This window comes from Equus quagga, chromosome 15 (genome assembly GCF_021613505.1).
Source record: "Equus quagga isolate Etosha38 chromosome 15, UCLA_HA_Equagga_1.0, whole genome shotgun sequence".
Lineage (NCBI taxonomy): Eukaryota > Metazoa > Chordata > Mammalia > Perissodactyla > Equidae > Equus > Equus quagga.
This window is the reverse complement of record NC_060281.1, coordinates 36,886,330-36,905,741: the sequence shown is the minus strand read 5'-3', so window position 1 is coordinate 36,905,741 and position 19,412 is coordinate 36,886,330. Positions and strand designations below refer to the sequence as shown.

Here is a 19,412-nt window from a genome sequence, read left to right as displayed (position 1 = left end):
TCATGATCTTTGGGCTGTGAATACTAAAATGTCACCACAATGGTGACAAATATTAAGCTCCCAAACACGTCACCAGGGTGATAAGCATCACTTGCTGATTGGTAGTAGCTGCTTAGGGTGTTGCTGTCTGGAACAGGCTGCTCAGTTTGCCTCTGGAGTGGGAATGTTGGTGAACCCTCATCTTTTAGTAAGAATTTGGCTCAGCTGCTTATAGTTTAAAAACACAAAAAGTAGGAGTGACTTAACAAAAGCTTGTTTTTCTCTCATATAGAAAAGCCTGAGATGAGCAGTCCAGGACTGGGAAGATGGTTCTATGACATCACTAGGCACCCTGGCCTCTGCCTTTCTGCTCGACCATCCTAGTGTGTGCCATCAGTCCTTAAGGTCATCATATGATCCTCAGTGGCTGCTGAAGCCCCAGCCATTACATGCAAAATGTGGACAAAAGGCAGAAGGACAAAAAGAGGCTCCTCCCAGTTCAGTCAGCACCCTTTGAGCAGCCCTCCCATAAATCACTTCAGCACATATGTCATAGGCCAAAACTTAGGAAAGGGAGGCTGGAAAGTGTGGCTTATTCTGGGGTGCAGAGCTCCCAGCTGAAAATTAGGCTTCTGTGACTAAGAAATAAAGGGAAGAATGAATGCTGGAATAGGCATTTAGCAGTCTTTGACCCACTTGCTCTTCCTTCCCACTCTGATCTGACTGGCTGCAAGCTGACCAGAAGCCACAGTTAATACTGTTTCCTGGAGGATGACCAAATCTGTAGGAGAAGCTGTACCTTTTTGAGACACTAAAGAATTTTGTGGAAAGTCAGTCATGTTCCATTGCTTAGTGACCCATAAAGCTACGAATCTTATTTTCTGTCTTTATGTGTAAAATTAAACTAATATCAGGGATTTTCAAGTATTTTGAGGGCTGTGTTGAGGTCAGTACCTAAACATTTAGCTCCATGTCATAATTTGTCTGTTTGATTCTGTTCAGTTTGAGAAGGAAAAAGCATAGAATATCTATTATTCTCTTAAAAAGCAATGACAACGAGGGGCTGCCCCCTGGCCTAGTGGTTAAGTTTGGCACGCTCTGCTTTGGTGACCTGGGTTCAGACCCACTACATTCTAGTCCAGACCTCCCATAATCCTGCGTGGACACCCTGCCATGGGACCCTTCTCTGACCAATGAGGATTGGACCAGGAGGGGACCCCGAAGCCAGGCTTGGTCATTTAGATACCTAGGAATTTGACACTGAATCACAGATTCTGGTTGGTTTCTATTAGGCATTTGAACCAGAAAGAAATAGAGAGCTGGAACCATTTTTGTGATCACATAAAAATCAAATGGAGACAAACTCTATTTTAGTCTCGCTGGGCTGGCAGCAAGAAACAAAACAATAAAGCCATCTCCTGAAGCTGGGATCCCACGAAGGCCAGACTGAGAAGTAACCTCAGCCCTCAGCTTCTGCAGTCCATCTACACGCGGGTCTTGCGAGTCCATGGTATACCCTTGTTTCCTTCCAATAAAGGTCTCTTTTAAGTTAATTTGACAGGTTCCTGAACCTTGCCAACAAATAAAAAAAATCCCTGATTAAGACACCCAGATCATTAAAAGTCTTCATGGACGGTAATTTCCAATATGAGTTCACAATATTATCTGTGGTATATGTCCCCATTGTTAGTCATTTAGGTGATCGAGACTTCTGTCACCATGAACAATATTTCAGTGAACATCCTTGTACAAACAACTTTGCTCACTTGTAGAATTATTTTCCTTCATTTAATTCCTGTAACCAGAATCGATGAGACAAAGGGGTAGGCATGTTTTTCTAAGGCTGTCCATGCATTTGCCAGATGCCCTCCAGAAAGCTTATACTAACCTGTACATCCTGTTAGCAGTCTGTGAAAATGCCCATTTGTCCACACCCATCAACCCTGGGAATTAGTCTTTTGAGTATTTGACAACCTGGTGTATACAAAATGGGTCTGCTTTTTAAACCGTTTTTTAAAGAATATTTTTACTATCAAAGTTGAACATCTTTTCACGTGTTAATTGGTCGTTTATAATTCCGATTTTGTGAACAGCGATGTTCATCTTCGCTGAATTTTTCTATTAAATTCTCCTTTTACTCAACAGCAGTACCCTTAAAAATTAATAGGAGAGCTGTATATCAAAATTTTAAATGCACATGTCCTTTGACAAGTCAATTCCAACGTGTAGTATTTACCCCAGAAATATAAAAGCATATAAAGATATTCCACGGTGTTCTCTGTAGCATTACTTACAAAGAAAAAAAAATAGCAATAGGGATAATTAAATTATGGTATTCCCATACAATGGAATACTATTTAGCCTTTAAAAAAATGAACTGGTATGGAAAGCTATCCAAGCTATCTTAACTGAAAAAGCTAAGGTGCAAAATTATATTGTGATCCCATAAGTGTTTTAAGATATATAGATGCATATTTATTCCCTAAACAAATGGTTATTGAGTGCTACTATTTGGCTGGTAGTGTCCCGGGAAGATATACACAAAATATTAACAATGGTTAAACCTGGAGAGTGGGACACTTTTCATTTTATGGTCTCCATGCAATTTGAGTTTTTATTGTGCATATATAATCTATATTTAAATTTTGAAAATTAATTTGTGCTGCTTGCTGTATTGTAATCATTCATCGGTCTCCCCCAGCAGCATGTGAGGACCCGAAAGACAGAGTCTCAGTTTTGCCTTTACCGTCTTGGTGTTTTTTAATTGAAATGACTTCCATAGTTGAAGGGCGTGCTTGGGTCGTCCGGATGGGCCTGGGGTCTGGCGGCTGAGAGTCCTGAGTCGGGACGGGTGGCGGCAGGGGTCCGCCCGGGGCACCAGAGAGACGCGCGGCCGCGTTCCTAGAGAGGCACGGCACGGCCGGACGCCGGGACTCGGCTGCGGGCGGGAGGAGAAGCCCTCGGCCCCCGCCCCCTCCCTCCGCCAGCCCCGGCTGCGGGGAGCGCGGGCGAGTCCCGGTGGCCCCGCGCGGCGCCGCGCCCCGGGCTCTGCGGAGGCTGGCGGGCGCCTCCCGACTTTGGAGAGCCCGGCCTCCGCGCTCGCGTGCGAGCCTTTCACGAGGTCGGCCACGTCTTTGTTGTGCACGTTCCTTGAACTTTTGGTCCATTAACCAGCAATTAGACACGCACTTACTGAGTGCCCACTGTATGCCGAGCGCTAGGTGCTGAGTGCAATCTCGGTAAGATACCTTCTGGGCCCGCCACAGTGTCTTGGCTACTGGCATCTCGTGTACATCTCCGTGCGGTCATCCAGAAGTCCACCAGTATCTGTTGAATACCAGGTACGTGCCGGGCTCGCTGAGGTTATGCAAAGATAAACCCCTGTCCTCAGGGAGCAGGGATGATGGCGATCGGGGGTGTGGTCTGTAATAGAGACGGAGAGGGAGGGCGGTGGCTGAGGCAGGTGTGGCCTCGCTTTTCCGTGGGAACACCCCGCCTCCACCTGAGTGGCTTAGAGGACAGAAGCGTTTTCTCCGTTTGTTCATTGGGTTTGGGTGTGGCGTTTGCTCTTGGCCTTGGGAATTTACCCTGTTAGAAGGGCGATCCTGGCCATAAAGTACAAGGTGGGTGGAAAAGATTTGAGTGGTCAGCATGGCAGTGACATGAGGAATTTGGGACGACCATGGCTTTCTTGGAGGTAGGGACTGTCTTTTATTTCTGGCTTAGCGTTATGCCTGGGAAGTAATGATGTGCTCAGTAAATGTTTATCGAGTGACAAAAAAGCCAGTAAAACAGTAAAGATCAGATTCTGGGGAGTTTGAATTTAGTTCATTAAGCAATTGAAACCCACTTTTTTGCGGGGAGGGGAGATGTGTTGAATATGGTCCAAATTGTGCTTTAGGAAATATCAATCCAGTGATGATAGAGTGTGTGGTGGGGCAGGAATACCACACAGAATATTATTGCAATAGTGAATGTAAATGGTAATAAGGGAATAAAATGGAAGGAATGGCTGCAAGAGGCATTTTGGAACAAGAATTGACTGGCTTGAGTGATTATATGTAGGGGCTGGTTTTAAGCCTGAATGCATGGAAGACGGTGGTGATGCCAGTAGAGATGGAGAAATCCAGAGTGAGTGCAGCTTTGAGGGGACTCTGATTTCAGTTTGAGATGTGTTGAAACTATGGTGCAGAAGAGGACCAAAACTGAAGGCATCCTGCTGGCATTTTAAGATGTCAGTCTGGAATGTGAAAAGCAAGTCAGAGCCAGAGATTTTAGTGTTCTTGGAATAAAGATATATTGAAATTGTGATTAAAGAGATCACAGAAGGAGAAAGTGAGGAGAGAGAGGGAAAAGAACCTAAAGGATGTCTACTGTTTCAGTTATGTATGGTTACATAAAAATATAAGTTAATTAAAACCCCAAACTTAGTGGCTTAAAACAACCTCAGCTTATTATTTCTCATGATTCTGTGGGTTGATGGGCAGTGCTGGGGTTACTCATTTGGTTGCTTTCAGCTGGTGAATCAGCTGGGGACAAGGCCCATGTGGGCTTTCTCTGGGGTACCTTGGTTCTCATCCACGTGACTTTTCTGCATGGCTAGCTTGGGCTTCCTCACAGCATGGCAGTCCTGTGGTAGTGTGCCAAGAGGCACAAGAGCACTTCCTCTTACAGTGTCATTTCTGCCATATTCTATTGGTCAGAGCAAGTCATCGGCCAGCACAGATTCAAGGGAAGGAAAAATAGACTCCACTTCTTGAGGAGAAGAGGGGCAAAATGTCATCACAAAAGGTTTTAGGGGGTGCGAGACTTTGGAAATAGTCTATCTCACCTACGTTTAAGGTGGAATATTCTGTAAGAAATACCCAGAGATAGATGACCTTTGAGATGAGAGTCTATTAATCTGTCCATGAAGGCAGCCATCTGGCTCCTGCATGAGTAAAATTGTCCCTTCTTCCCAGCTAAAGTTTAAGCTGCTCAAGCATTCTTGTTGTTGACCCTTCTTCCCTCATTTCCCTCACCTTACATCTCTTACCTCTGGCTCAACCTCTTTAGGGTTCAAGGTATACTTCTGGCTAATTTCACTGATAATATAGGCAAGCAGACTCAGATTTTGAGCATGACTTACACTGGGGACAAAATTATAAATATGTTACATAAAGCTTGAAGCTCTTGTAATTTTCAAGTTACTGATCAATGCTTAGACCTCAGATGTACATTTTGAAAAGTGTTTCTGAAGCATAGACACTAGCTAAGTGAACCTTTTCGTAGCTTTTAAGCCCAAGATGGATGAAGCTTTCCCGGGCCCTGCTCCTAAAAATGGAGACAGCTTTGTGACAATGAAGGAGGAAGATGCCACATGGGAGCAGATGTCCAGCTCAAGGGAACGTAGCTCCCACACTCAGGAGCTTTGCCGCCTGCGCTTCCGGCAGCTCTGCTACCAGGAGGTAACCGGGCCCCGGGAGGCTCTGGCCCAGCTCCGAGAACTTTGCCATCAGTGGCTGAGGCCGGAAATACGCACCAAGGAGCAGATCCTGGAGCTGCTGGTGTTGGAGCAGTTCCTGACCATCCTGCCCGAGGATCTCCAGGCCTCTGTGCAGGCATGTCCTCTGGAGAATGGGGAGGAGGTGGTGACAGCGCTGGAGAATCTAGAGACAGACGCAGGAGACACAGGAGAGCAGGTAGGAAGAGAATGTGTGAGGTGGTGTGGGAGAAGAAATGGACAACATTTGTCTGTTAATTTTTAACTTTTTATTTTGAAATAGTCTATAATTATTTAGTATTGGGAGAATAGTACAGAGAACTGTATACGCTTCACCCAAATTCACTAGTTGTTCACATTTGTTTCATGCTGTGTCCCACTCTTGTGTGAGTGAGCGCTCCCCCTCTTGCTTTCTTTCTATGTGTGCAAACGTATATGCACGTGTGTGCATACCCACACACACACACATTTTTTTCTTGAACTATTTGGGAGTTAGTGTGCATATCATGCCCCTTTACCTCTAAGCACATCAGTGTGTATTTCTGAAGAACAAGGACATTCTCTTGTGTAACCAGAATATAGTTATCAAGTTTGGAGAAATTAAAATTCTTATGATACTATCCTCCAAAAAGTAATTCTGGTTCAAATTTTACCATATTATCCCAGCAGTGTTCTTTATGGCGATTTTCCCCCGATTCAGGATACAATCCAGCATCACATGTTGCATTTAGTTGCTGTGTCTCTTAGTCTCCCTGAATGTGGGACAGTTCAGTATTCCTTTGTCTGTCATGACATCGATATTTTTAAAGAGTACAGGCCAGTTATTATATAGAATGCCCCTCAATTTGGGTTTGTCTTGTATTTTCTCATGATAAATCAATGTTGTGCATTTTGGCTATAATACCACACGTATAATGTTGTGTTCTTCTCAGTGCCTTGTATCAGGAGGCACATGGTCATGGGTTGTCCCATTACTGATGAAGTTAAGGTGGTATCTGTCAGATTTCTCCACTACACAGTTACCGTTTTCTCCCTTGTAGTAATTAATCTGTGGGAGACATTTTCAGACAATGTACATATCCTATTTCTTATTAAATTTCCACCCACTAGTTTCAGCATCCATCTGGGTTTTTTCTTTTGTTTTTCTGGGCAGAGATGCTTTGCTTGCCTTGTCCCTCTTCTTTGCCACTGTGTTCCCAGCATGTAGAACAGAGCCTGGCTCTCAGTAGGCCTGCGGTCCATATTTGCTGAATGAGTGAATGTCTCTGTCTTGCTACTTTGTCTTACCCACTGCTTCTTTAAAGGGTCGAATGGGGCTTGTCCAGTGTTCCCTTGAGGATGTCCCTAACTGCTGTTTAGTCCAGTTCCTACCAGGATGCCTTTTCAAGGTGAATCTTTTGTCCTCAGGCCCCTGTCTACACTCAGGGACGGGACATGCACCTACTGGTGACAGAATATCAAGGAGCTTCTTTGGAGTGTCAGAGCATCCAGTTCCTGCCTGGGGTAACCACCCTGAAGTGTGAACCTCCAGAGCTCCCCCAAGAGAACCCCCAAGAAGTGAGTGGTGAGTGCCAGAACTGAGTTTAGTGAGGATGCTGGGAGCAGGCCACTGACAAGTGCATGGTCTTCTTAGTAAAAGTTTGTTTATCTGTATCCTCAAGTTTTGTTTTTGTTTAACCCTGTACCTAAGCAAGCTTTTTAAAACATTTGAAATTGTAAAATGTTAGAATTCTAAGATCTTATTGTCCAACACCCTCAATAGTTAATAGTTAAGAAGGACCTTACTATTATAGTTATGCAGAGCTGCTTTACACCGTGCTTGTTAAGCTGTTGGGTTTGGCATCTATGCATTTCATGGAGGTCAGGTAGGAAAAGTGAATCGGGTGCGAAGCTGTCTTGCTAGCTAGCAAGGTTTATTCCCTCTAGATATGAAACAACAGCAACAAAAAGATTCTACAGTGACCCATTGTGCCTGGAGCAAAGAAAAGTGGTGCTATGTTCTGTGTTGTATTTTGGGTTGGAATTATCACTTGTGCTCTTCATTCAGTAATTTTGGCTCCTTGTATTGTTGCCTATCTTGAAAAATAATAATACATTACCTCGTGTGGGGTCTTGCGGTTTACAGAGGGCCTTTGTGTTCATTATCTCATTCATCTTCATTAACCCTGTAAAGTGGGCTGTGTTCTCCCCATTGTATAGATAAGGAATTGGAGGCTTAGCAAAACTGTGACAGGCCCACAGTCACACAACTGGAACTGTAACCCAGTTCTTTTGACATCAAATCCACTTTATAACTGCCTTCTATTTCCCCGGCCAATCTGTAGACCCCTTGAGAACAAAAACCCTAACTTGTACCTCTCTGCTTTGTGCCAAGTACCTTGTTGTACATATAGTTGATGCTCAGTTAATGTTTGATGCTGGTAACTGTTTTGGCACCTGCTGAGTCTTCTCCTCCTTCCTTCAGGTGTCACATATGACTGCTTTCTGGCCTTTAATTCTTTTCCTGCTCATGTCATGTTCTCTGCCTGTCAGCTCTGTCTGTGGCCTCATTGTCAGGCAACTCTCTCCTGGTATTCAGATATTTCAGAGCTATCTCTTCCAGAAAGTCCCATCTTTCCCTCCCCTACCCTCCAAACTCTGGTCAGACAGTTAAAAGAGGGAACTCTGGCTCCTCTGAGAATTTCTGAAGACACAGCTCTTTTCCTCAACCTTAAATACAGAAATTAACAAATGAAACATGTCTGACCACAGAGCCTCATCAGACATGTAAGTTCTCGCTCTGATTTTGTAGTATTCCTGGTGCCCCTTAGCTCAAAGTGGTTTGTGAAATTGCCCTTTCCATTATCCAAGGAATGCTATTTTTTATGTCTTGAATTTTAGGTCGTTGGGCATTAGAGCAATTTTAGGAGAAGATGGTGGCATGAGTGTTTCACTTTGTGATACGATATTTTGGCGTCTGACTGGTGTGATCCCTGCCTTCATTCTCTGTATCTCAAGAGCAGGCCGATGCTCTGCCAGAGGCCAGTAGGCTTGGGCCTCGGCTCTCAGCTTCTACTGAAACTGAAATTCTTTACTTTCCAAACTGAATAGGCCAGAGCTGAGCCTGTGGGAACGTGCCTGCCTTTGTGGTGTGGTCCCTACTGCAGCCCAGATCTCAGGATTGTCCTTCACGGTGAAAACCAGGGAGCATCATGGCCTAAAGGTGGTGTGAACTGGGGCGTGGAAGAGCCACTTTGCGGTACATGTCATCCCCCTATTCCTAGCATCCTGCAACTGAGGAATTACCTCCCCAAGCTCTAAGACAGGAGGAAGAGAATCCAGAAAGAAAAGTTATAGCAAAGAGGGAGGACTTCTAGAGGTTTGAATCCCAGCTCTGTCACCTGCCAACCATGTGACCTGGAGCAAATTATTTAACAGGTCATTCACTTAGTCAGTCAACAAATATATTTGACTTCTGCATGCTTTGCGCTTACCTCTGATCTCTCTGATTCTGCCTAGGATAAATAGAGATGATAATTTGGACTCTTAGGATTATTGTGAGCATAGAAACTAATCTTTTTAAGTCACAGTGCAGTGCCTGGCACTATGCACTCATGGTCACTGTTTCAATTATTGGTGGTTCCTTTGGGATCAGCCACTTCTAACGAGGCAGATTCTCAAAACGTTCTTCCAGCTCATGGCTAACATCTCTTCTATTTATGTGTGTATGTGTGACTTTATTTTTTGAAAGCAATTTTAGGTTCACAGCAAAATCGAAAGGAAGCTGCACAGATTTCCCATATACCCCCTGCTCCAACATATAGCCTCCCCTTTTATCAACTTTTAAAATTTTTTTAATATTTTATTTCCTCTCTTTCATCTTTTCTGCTTTTCTGTTTCCTCTTTGTCTTGTCTTTCTGTTCCGCATTTCTTTTCTTTCATCTGTGTTCTCTGCTTAGTCTTTCCTTTACCACCAACTTATTACTTTCCTCTCTTTATTTTCATCTATGATTTTAGTTTTTCTTTGTGCATGTGAAGGTGCATCACTGTAGAGCAACCACTGAATTTTGTGGGAGGGGGACCCTAAGTTTTAGAATTGCAGAATTCCTAAGAGAATGAAAACAGGTGTGATGCTCTATGTTAGACTTAGTTCTTGGATTTTTAACAAGCATTTGAAGATTTAGGGGCTGGGCCCCCACAAAGGGCACTCCTTCAGGCTGTCATGTCTCACTCAGGACTCTGGTCTCTTCCGTTCACAGGGCCTGCTCCCCAGGGACCAGCCCCACTCCAGGAAGAAAATCCCAGAGACAAGGCAGCTGTAGCTGAGATCCATTTAGCCAGGTCCCAGGTGAGCAGGGTGCCCAGGCTTATGGGGGCTTCGTAGCTGCCGTCCTTCTCCCTGGCCACCTATTCCCTGCCCTTCTCTTGGCTCACACTCCTCACCCCTGGGAGCCTTGCAGATGGCACAGTCCCTCTGCCTTCACCTTGTCTCAGAATGTCACAGACCATGTATGGCTCATCCAAGGAGCTCGTGTTGATCACGCACTATTGCCTCATTCCGTGCCATATTTAGGGGGCACGTCCACATCTCAGGGTATGGGAGTGAGGGGCAGAGTGAAGCTCCTGTTTTCAGAAAGTGCCTCCACTCGTTGATGCTTAGTCACTGATGTTTATCTTTGGGGAGGTCTCTAGTTTCTCTCCCCAGCCCGAGAACCAGAAGTCTCCCTCACACTCTTATATTCTCCGTGGAAATTTTGCACATATCCAGTTAACATTTGGTGATGATAACGGAAATTCTGTGTATCCAAGACATCACATCTTCACATCTTCGCAAAATGGACTCCTGTTTTTTCCTCATTGTCCCAGTGGTTCAATCATTTTCTTAGTCATATAGCTTTAAAAAAATTGTCTCCCATTTAAGTCTGCTGCGGCTAAATCTGTTTTCTCAAGACAGTGTCTTCCTGGAGTCCTCTCCACTCTCAGTCCTTTTCTGTGGCTTCTAATTGGTTCTTAATCCTAGCAGACCCAGTGCCTCCTGTTCATGACAAATGTTCTACCTCCCTGAAAAGAAATATATAGAAAATAAAACTTATCTGTACAGATTTTTTAAATCAATATAATTGTCTAAAATGTAATATAATGGAGAAACAAAGAACAATTAATTTATTAAAAGAGTAGTATGTATTTCAAAATGGAAATGTTTGGACATGATTGCACCAGAAGAAATAACAAAATAATTTAAATGTTTGTACTGATGTATAATCAGTAAGTTTGAATTGTGGAAGAATAAGATGATCAGAAATCTGGGAAAATGAAAGAGCAGAGGTGTGGGTGGACAGCAGAATGAAAACTAGTGTGGAGTTAAATAATAAAAGACCGGACAGAGAAAGAGGGAAATGACCTTAACTAACGTAGGGCTAAGATGATGTTGTGGGTTGAATTGTGTGCCCCCCCTCCCCGCCCCCGCGCCCACGAAGATATGTTGAAGTCCTAACCCCAGGTACCTATGAATGTGATCTGATTTGGGAATAAATTCTCTGTAGAAGTAATCAAGTTAAGATGAGGTCTCACTGGATTAGGGTGGGCCCTAAATCCAGTGATCATGTCCTTTTAAGAAGGTTATGTAAAGACAGAGAGACACACAGGAAGAATGCCGTGTGATTTCCAAGGCAGAGGTTGGCGTGATGCATCTCCACTCCACGGAACGCTAAGGATTGCTGACAACCATCAGAAGCTAGGAGGAGGCAAGGACAGTCCTCCCCTAGGCCTTCAGAGAGCATGGCCCCTGCTGCAGGGTTGGTACCACTGGTCTACCAGTGAATACCAGTGTGGTATTCAATACCCTTCACAACTGGGCCCCTTACCAGTTACCCCTTACCACAGCAAAGACTAAGAGGCCATTTTTTGCTGTTTTAGGTATCAGTAAAGACTGAGGAGGAAGAAACCCAGGCCCTTGTCCCAGAGGAACGGCCACATCTGAGTTTGGCTCAGAGGAACCTCTGTGGGAACTTAGCTCAGGAGAAGATTACAAACCTCAGTCTGATGAGTAAGGACAGGCCTCTGGCTGGTCCCCTGTCTCTGCTCTCCTTTTCCCATCATTAACCCTGAAATTTCCGTCAGCTTCACCCTCCCTTCCCCTTCTTCTGGTGTATGCCTCCACACTGCCTCAGCCCCTGTCATTTTGCATCTCTCCCAGTCACATTATCTTCTTCTCTTGTTAATCACTCAGCTTATTGATTGTTCTCTGATCATCCCGCTGTATTCTGTAATTCCCTCAACAACTCCTTCTCTGCTCCTGTTTTTCTTCCCTGTGAAGGGTCCCATATAATTTGTCATTTTCAGGCATTCTTTTATACCCGGAAGCCCCTCAAACTCCTCTGCCTGATCCCTTGTTTACCTGAGAGGAAGCTCTCCACTCTCTGAGAACACTCCTGTCCATGTGTAATTTTCTTTCAACGTGCTTTGCCCTGTTAGACCCTCCCCCAGCTAACTGACCTTTCTCATTATCTTCCCGTACTGTGCCACATTGTGTTTGATTGCACTCCTGGGACACCTGTTGATTTGTGTTTGTTTGTTTTAATTTGGAACATTCTATTCCCAACCCTGAAGATTGTTTTTCCGAAATTCAGGCAACAGATGACATTTAAATTACTAATTTATTATTTTAGCTGAAGAAGTTGTAACTGAAGATGGATTGTTCAGCGCAAAGCAAGAAACTTCTGAGGAAATGGAACAAGGTGCTGAGGTGTCAGGAATACCCAATAGGTGAGTCTCCATGGTTCTCAGCGGAACAAATCCTGCAGACATAAGAATAAATTGGGGGGGGCGGCCCCACAGCAGAGTGGTTAAGTTTGCATGCTCCACTTTGGCGGCCTGGGGTTTCGCCAGTTCGGATCCTGGGCACAGACCTAGCACTGTTCATCAAGCCATGCTGAGGCAGCGTCGGAGCCGGAAGGTCCTACAGCTAGAATATGTACTACAGCTACTTACTGGGGGCTTTGGGAAGAAGAGGAGAAGAAAGAAAGATTGGCAACGGATTTTAGCTCGGGTGCCAATCTTTAAAATAAAAGAAGAAGGGGCTGGCCCCTTGGCCGAGTGGTTAAGTTCGCGCGCTCCACTGCAGGCGGCCCAGTGTTTCATTGGTTCGAATCCTGGGCGGACATGGCACTGCTCATCAAACCACGCTGAGGCAGCGTCCCACATGCCACAACTAGAAGGACCCACAACGAAGAATATACAACTATGTACCGGGGGGCTTTGGGAAGAAAAAGGGAAAAAATAAAGTCTTTAAAAAAAAATAAAAGAAGAAGAAGAAATTGGAATGGAACCAGAGAAACCAGTTGTCAAAAGTCTGCTTCCCAGGAATAATACAGGCATAGTGCCACTCTTACTTCTGTGATCATAGGAGGCCCCATGCCAAGAAGGTGACCTGTCAATATACAGTCATTATGCAAAACCTTCAGTTGGTGCACTGTTGCCTCCCAGAATCCTGTTCTGACTCAGTCTATGCTGCCTGCTCACTCCACCCCAGTCTCCCTTATGATTTGGTGGAGCTATAGACAGAGAAGCCAGAAAAGGCAGAAGAAGATAGAGAAGGCAGAGAAGTTAGACAAGAGCATGAAGCCTGCAGGTAAGGCTGCCATGATGGTTAAGAAAGCAATGTCAGAGCTGGAAGAGGACTTAGGGAGGACAAGTAGGAAATTTTTAATCTCCATAAAAATAGTCATGACCAAGAATCAAAAGGAAAGTAGCTGATAAACAAGGAGAAATAAAAGACAATAGTAGATGATTAATAAATGTTGGTTGTGGGAGTGAATGAATGTGTAGCATAGACACTCCTAAAGCAGAAAGGGAGGGACCACATCACAAGCAGAGGGTTGGCTTCTGGTGAGGCCATGAACTCCTGAGAGACTTGAGAAAAGAGCAGAAAGGAAACAGTGTAGGATGATTAGGCTGGAGAGCAGGGCGGGGGTGGGGATTCTCCTTATTGACACCGGTTCATCTTAGGGAAACAGGGAGCTAAATCTCAGTTAAAACAGAAATGCTTTGAAGCTTAAGAAGAGCAGTGAAATTTTTCCTAAAGCTCATGAGGTCTGAGCCCAGCTCCACTAAAGGAAGAGAAACAATGTTCTGTGCCTTAGCTTACTTAGAGTTATAACTGCAGAGTGGGAACCTGCCGTTGTGCCTGTTGGGTACATTTAGCCTCAGGTAACTGAAACCAGGACTCACTGTGCCTTTACTCCTCTGCCCAGCCACACACACGTACACACAGACACACACGTACACACAGACACACACACACACACTCATTTCCTTACCTCTTCTTGCCATTACTCTGTTTACTTCTCTCATCATATTGGGCTTAATGCATATCCATTATTGATATGTGTTCGTGTAAAATATGCACTTTGGTTTTATGTGCATGTGTTTTAAATTATTCAAATAGCATTATCAATCATACTGTTCTGGTTCTTGTTTTATCACTTAGTATTAACATTTTAAGACCTGACTGTATTTCCGTGTGTACGTTGATTCCTTTACTTATCACTGCTGCATAGTCTTCTGTAGTGTGCATCTATCATGGTTTGCCTATCAGCTCCCCCAGAGATGGTCACCCAGATGGCCTCCAACTCCCCACCAGTAAAAACAGTGCTACAGTGAACATCCTCAAACATGCTTCCTGTGAGAATTTCTTTGGGATAAATACCGAGGAACAGAATTGCTGAGCCATAGGATGTGTTTTTACTAAATTTAATTTGGTACTGCTAAATTGACTTCTAGAAAGAATGCACCATCTACACTCCCAGATCAGTAGATGAGGGTTCATTTATCTCTACATCTCCTACAACATTTGGCATTATTCGTTTTTCGTATTCAAGGGTCCAGGCTCTTAGTAACTCTTGTTTCACCATCCTGAGTGTGTTGGTTTATCGACCTATGACCACAAGATGGCTCCTGCAGCTCCAAGTACTGTGCTGTTTAAAGCAGAAAGCAGGTAGAAGGCACCTCTACCCTTATCTGTTCCTCTTATCAAGAAAGCAGATGCCTTCCCAGAAGTCCCAACAGTCTTCCCCTTATTTCTCACTGGCTGAAACTGAGTCACATGACCATCTCTGGCTACAAGAGAGGCTAGAGCATAGAGTTTCTAGAAAAGGGGAATGGAATTATCATCACTGGCTTAGACCAACTCATGGCCTGGATCTGGACACATCACTGCCACAAACAAATCGGGTTTCTGACTACTTAAAAGGAAGAAGGCAAGCAATGTTGGCAGAAAAGTAACGGCCTGCCACTGTCATGGAGCAGATTATTAGGAATTTGAAACTTTCTCAGGATGTCACAGGCTAAAATGAACTAGACAGAATTAAGGACCAAGAATTGGGTTTGGGGAATCAAATGATGAACTGATAAGAGAAGAAAGGCCAAGAGATAGTTGTGTTGATTATGTTTTCCAGGCATACCTTTAGAAGTTTCCAACTTTTGTTTCATTTCATATTATTCTTCCTTTTTTCCACTCATTCAGCAAGCATTTCATCACTCCTATAGAGAGTCATATATTACACAGACACCCTACCCTCAATAAGTCACATGGGGGTATAGCAGTTCATTACTACCATGCAATGTAATGAAGTGCCCTGTAGCTGTGACAGAGTGTGCAGGAGAGGCACCCAATTGAAGTTTGGAATATTAGAGAAGGCATCCTGGAAGAGATGACATCTGAAACAAGACTTAGTGAGTAAGCAGCAATTTGCTAGATAAAGAGGAGATAGAAAGGAGAGAGGCAGAGAAATAGAATATGCAAATGCCTAGAGAGGATTAGAGAATTAGGAGAGAGGAGTCACATGAGCCAGGGAAGGAGACTGTTTCAAAGAGCGAGTTTCTGCTTGAAAAGTTCTCGGTCCTCTTTGAAGTAGGAACAAAGGTGATATTTGGAGATACCAAGAACTGGGCTGAAGATTTGGGAAGAGTGATGATGATTTGAAATACTTGGTATGGGGAACTGGGAAAAAAGGGACGAGAGGAAATGAGAAGGATTTCTGGGCAGTATTGAGTAACTAGCTGAATTTGGAACCTTTCATTTTTAGCAGAGTCAGTCTACCTCTGGCACTGCTCACTCCTGAGTGAGGAACAGAGAAGAGCAATAATGGGTTTGATCCAGTGCTGAAGTTTTGCTGGTCCAATGCTACAGAAGGACACTGCGGTGGGGTGATGGACTGTCTGGCAAGAGAGGGGCTAAGGTGATGGATCATGGAGTCTAGACTGAATAGGAAGGGAGGCGGAAACAGGAGGGAATGGAGGAGTCAGAGTGAGACGGAACAACAGGCATCACCGGACAACGGCGTGAGGAGGCTGGAGAGAAAAGACACTGGGGAGAGGGAGTGAGCTCTTGGAGTTTAGATTTCAGCAGTGGAAAGATTCAGATATTGATGGGATTCAGGGAGGGTCCCTGAAGTGGAGGATGTCAGGGAACTCTAAGATGGATGTGTTGAATGGGTCCTACGGGTGGACATGGAAGACACCCACGTTGATAAATGCTTTAAGTAAATAAATATACGTAGTGTAAATTATATGAAAACATACTCTTCACTGCTTTTTCCCCGTGTCATCTAAAACTAGACTATTTGCCAATAGGACATTAGTAAATGGAATGCAAATTTCTACAATTAAAAAAGAAGTTTGTGTAAAATAATACTTTTCATTTTAGTAACTTTAGCTTCTTCCTTGTAAACCCCATAAAAATCAGATCAAAAGCAGTAAGTTTGTTTCTCCCCAGAGCAGTGTGTCCACTAGATAAGAATGTAGAACTAGAAGATGCTAAATCCTTTCATGTTCAGGAATTCTGTGAGAGGTGATTGGGGCCAGTAAATCCTAACCCCCTTCCGTGTCCAAGTTCAGAACCAATTGAGAGAGACACAGGAGTAAGACGGATGGTTCTGGGAACCTCAGCATTATTCTTGACAGAAGCTGGGCTGATAAAGCAGCTCAGAGGCAGAGCTAAACAGGCAGAGTGGCAGAGGAGGAGTGTAGCAGAGCTCCCACTGTGTGGGCCTGCCCAATACGACCTGGGGCAAACAGGAGCGTGGAACGCCTGCCACTTGCCCCTAAAGAGGACAGCCCAGTTCCTTCTCCAAGATTCAGCAATTAGTTAAAGCATGAGTGAGTGAGAGGTAGAGGGAGGTCAGAAACGTTAGGTCTGGCCACTCCTCCTCATGGAGTAAGAAGTAAGTAATCCCCACAAAAGAATACTTAGGTTTCAGTGGATTTTTCACATAGTAGCAAATAAGACTGAGGATTTTTATAGCATATGTTCTTTTTCCTTTCCCAGAGATTGCACATCCCAAGTCCCTTGTAGTACTCCCGTCCCTACTGAAAGGACGGTTGCACATTTGAATACCCTGAAGGACCGTCACCCGGGTGACTTGTGGGCCCGGATGCACATCTCATCCTTGGAATATGCTGCAGGAGACATTACCCGAAAAGGGAGAAAAAAAGACAAAGCTCGAGTGAGTGAACTGCTCCAAGGCCTGGCATTTTCTGGTGACTCAGATGTGGAAGAAGACAATGAGCCTGAGACCCAGCCTGCTCCAAAAAAGCTAAAGGTATTCAGTGTCCCAGAGAAGAATTGGACCAAAAGAGACATTAAACCCAACTTTCCAAACTGGTCAGCACTGGATTCTGGACTTTTGAATCTCAAGAGTGAAAAGTTGAACCCAGTAGAGCTCTTTGAATTATTTTTTGATGATGAGACATTCAACTTGATTGTCAATGAAACCAATAATTATGCTTCTCAGAAAAATGTCAACTTGAAAGTCACAGTTCAGGAAATGAGGTGTGTGTTTGGTGTCCTGCTTTTGAGTGGGTTTGTGAGGCGTCCCAGAAGGGGCATGTACTGGGAAATCTCTGATGCCGATCAGAACCTGGTTAGAGATGCAATTAGAAGGGACAGATTTGAATTGATTTTCTCATGCCTGCATTTTGCAGATAATAGCCACTTAGACCAAAAAGATAAGTTTACAAAGTTGAGGCCTCTCATAAAGCAAATGAATAAAAACTTCCTCCTGTATGCTCCTCTAGAAGAATACTATTATTTTGATAAGACAATGTGTGAATGCTTTGATAGTGACCAATTCTTGAATGGGAAACCTATTAGAATTGGCTATAAAATTTGGTGTGGTACAACCACACAGGGTTATGTGGTTTGGTTTGAACCCTATCAAGAAGAATCAACTATGATGGCAGATAGGGATCTTGATCTTGGTTTAGGTGGAAATCTAGTGATGAATTTTGCTGATGTTCTTTTAGAGAGAGGTCAGTACCCCTATCATCTGTGTTTTGACAGCTTCTTTACAAGTGTCAAATTGGTGTCAGCCTTGAAGAAGAAAGGGGTAAGGGCAACAGGAACAATTCGTGAGAACAGGACTGAAAAATGTCCCCTTATGAATACAGAACATATGAAAAAAATGAAGAAGGGGTATTTTGATTTCCGAGTGGAAGAAAATGATGAGATAATTCTGTGTCGTTGGCATGGTGATGGCATTATCAGTCTGTGCTCGAACGCTGTTGGCATAGAGCCAGTCAATGAGATAAGTTGTCTTGCGGATGATGATGAGGAGAGCCCTCAGATAAGTCAGCCATCCATAGTGAAATTGTATGATGAATGCAGGGAAGGTGTAGCTAAAATGGATCAAATCATTTCCAAGTATAAGGTGAGAATAAGAAGCAAGAAATGGTACTCAATTTTGGTGAGCTATATGATTGATGTAGCCATGAACAATGCGTGGCAGCTACACAGAGCCTGCAACCCAGGTGCCTCTCTAGACCTCTTCGATTTTTGGAGATACGTTGCACATTTCTACTTGGAACACAATGCTAATCTGTCAGATTAAGGCAGGTAAAACGGACACAATGCAGACAATAACAAGACAGAAAAATCACGGCTACACTTCAGTTTGTACTCTCCCAAAGCAAAGCTGATGTATGTAATGAAATTAAGTACTTTTAAAAATCAGACATTTATATAGAGTTTCACAGACTATTATAACAAGTAATGTTAAAAATTATCTGTAAAAGTGTTGAACTCCGGTGCTACTTTTTACTATGGCTAATTTTGGTGTTAGACATGTGGGAAATCATTTATTTGTTGAATTGATTATTTTGTTCATTTAAAGAATGAAATTCTGCTTCTTTCTTTTTTTTTTTTTTTGGTAATTATCTCTGGAGCATGCCATTTTAAAAATGCAGGCAATGTCATAGTAACCATAGAATGGCGCTGAATCCCTGGGTGAAAACTGAGACAGAACCCATGACGTAAGGCTGATCTAAACATAACATAGGTAATAAGATGCTGAAGACCTCAGCATTGGTGTAAATCTGGATCAGACTATGTGTAGATGAGGAGGGTCAGGCGGGGATGTTGGAGGAGGAGAGTGCCATGAAGGAAAAGCTGGGGGCGAAGCAGTGCCTCTGAATATTGAAAGGTGTGTCCTACTCTGACCGTGGAAGTCGGCAGCAGAAGCCAGAAGAGTAAAGAAAACTGAGGAAATATAAAACAAATCCGAGTAACAATAGAATGACCATGAGAAGAAAGGAGGGGATAGCAGTAGAGTTAAGTTGACAGAAAGCCCGTGTTGAAATCAACTAAGGAGATAAATGAGTAAGGCCAGGACTAAAGTCACCAGGATAGATAACCCAAGGGAAAATATTTGAAAGAAGTGAATGATGTGAACTGTGACTGCTTAGTGCTGAAGGCTAGTACTGGTGAATTAGTCTGGAGGGTAAAGAGAAGATGGACCTGACCTCATTTCTGTGGGTCACAGCCGCAACAACTCTTTGCATTCCTTTCACATCTAACATTTACAGTCCCATTCCTGGCTGGAAGCCAGGTGGTCAGGCTTGAATTCTTTCAACAGGAGTGTCTGTTATGTGAGTGCTGAGGTGGAAGTGTAAGCCCTGTGTAATGGAGTCACAAATT

General features: G+C 43.8%; 1 protein-coding gene across 2 annotated transcripts; it reads left to right on the top strand.

The window, feature by feature from the left end:
* Positions 1-2,825: 2,825 nt before the first annotated feature.
* Positions 2,826-18,565, top strand: PGBD1 (piggyBac transposable element derived 1). Of its 2 annotated transcripts, XM_046639376.1 has the most exons (7): positions 2,832-3,320; positions 5,251-5,660; positions 6,869-7,025; positions 9,700-9,788; positions 11,357-11,486; positions 12,109-12,205; positions 16,767-18,565. In XM_046639376.1, exons 2-7 carry the CDS (start codon positions 5,265-5,267, stop codon positions 18,325-18,327), a joined length of 2,430 nt encoding a protein of 809 aa, XP_046495332.1. In that variant the 5' UTR covers positions 2,832-3,320; positions 5,251-5,264; the 3' UTR covers positions 18,328-18,565. The 2 variants fall into 2 exon arrangements, with proteins under 2 accessions (XP_046495334.1, XP_046495332.1); XM_046639378.1 differs by lacking the exons at positions 9,700-9,788; positions 11,357-11,486 and having other exon boundaries at positions 2,826-3,320.
* Positions 18,566-19,412: the final 847 nt, after the last annotated feature.

Coding starts and splice junctions, on each gene's coding strand:
- PGBD1 (XM_046639376.1), top strand. CDS start 5,265: ATGGATGAAGCTTTCCCGGGCCCTGCTCCTAAAAATGGAGACAGCTTT. Junction 7,026..9,699: donor GAACCCCCAAGAAGTGAGTG/GTGAGTGCCAGA, acceptor TTCCGTTCACAG/GGCCTGCTCCCCAGGGACCA. Junction 11,487..12,108: donor TACAAACCTCAGTCTGATGA/GTAAGGACAGGC, acceptor TTATTATTTTAG/CTGAAGAAGTTGTAACTGAA.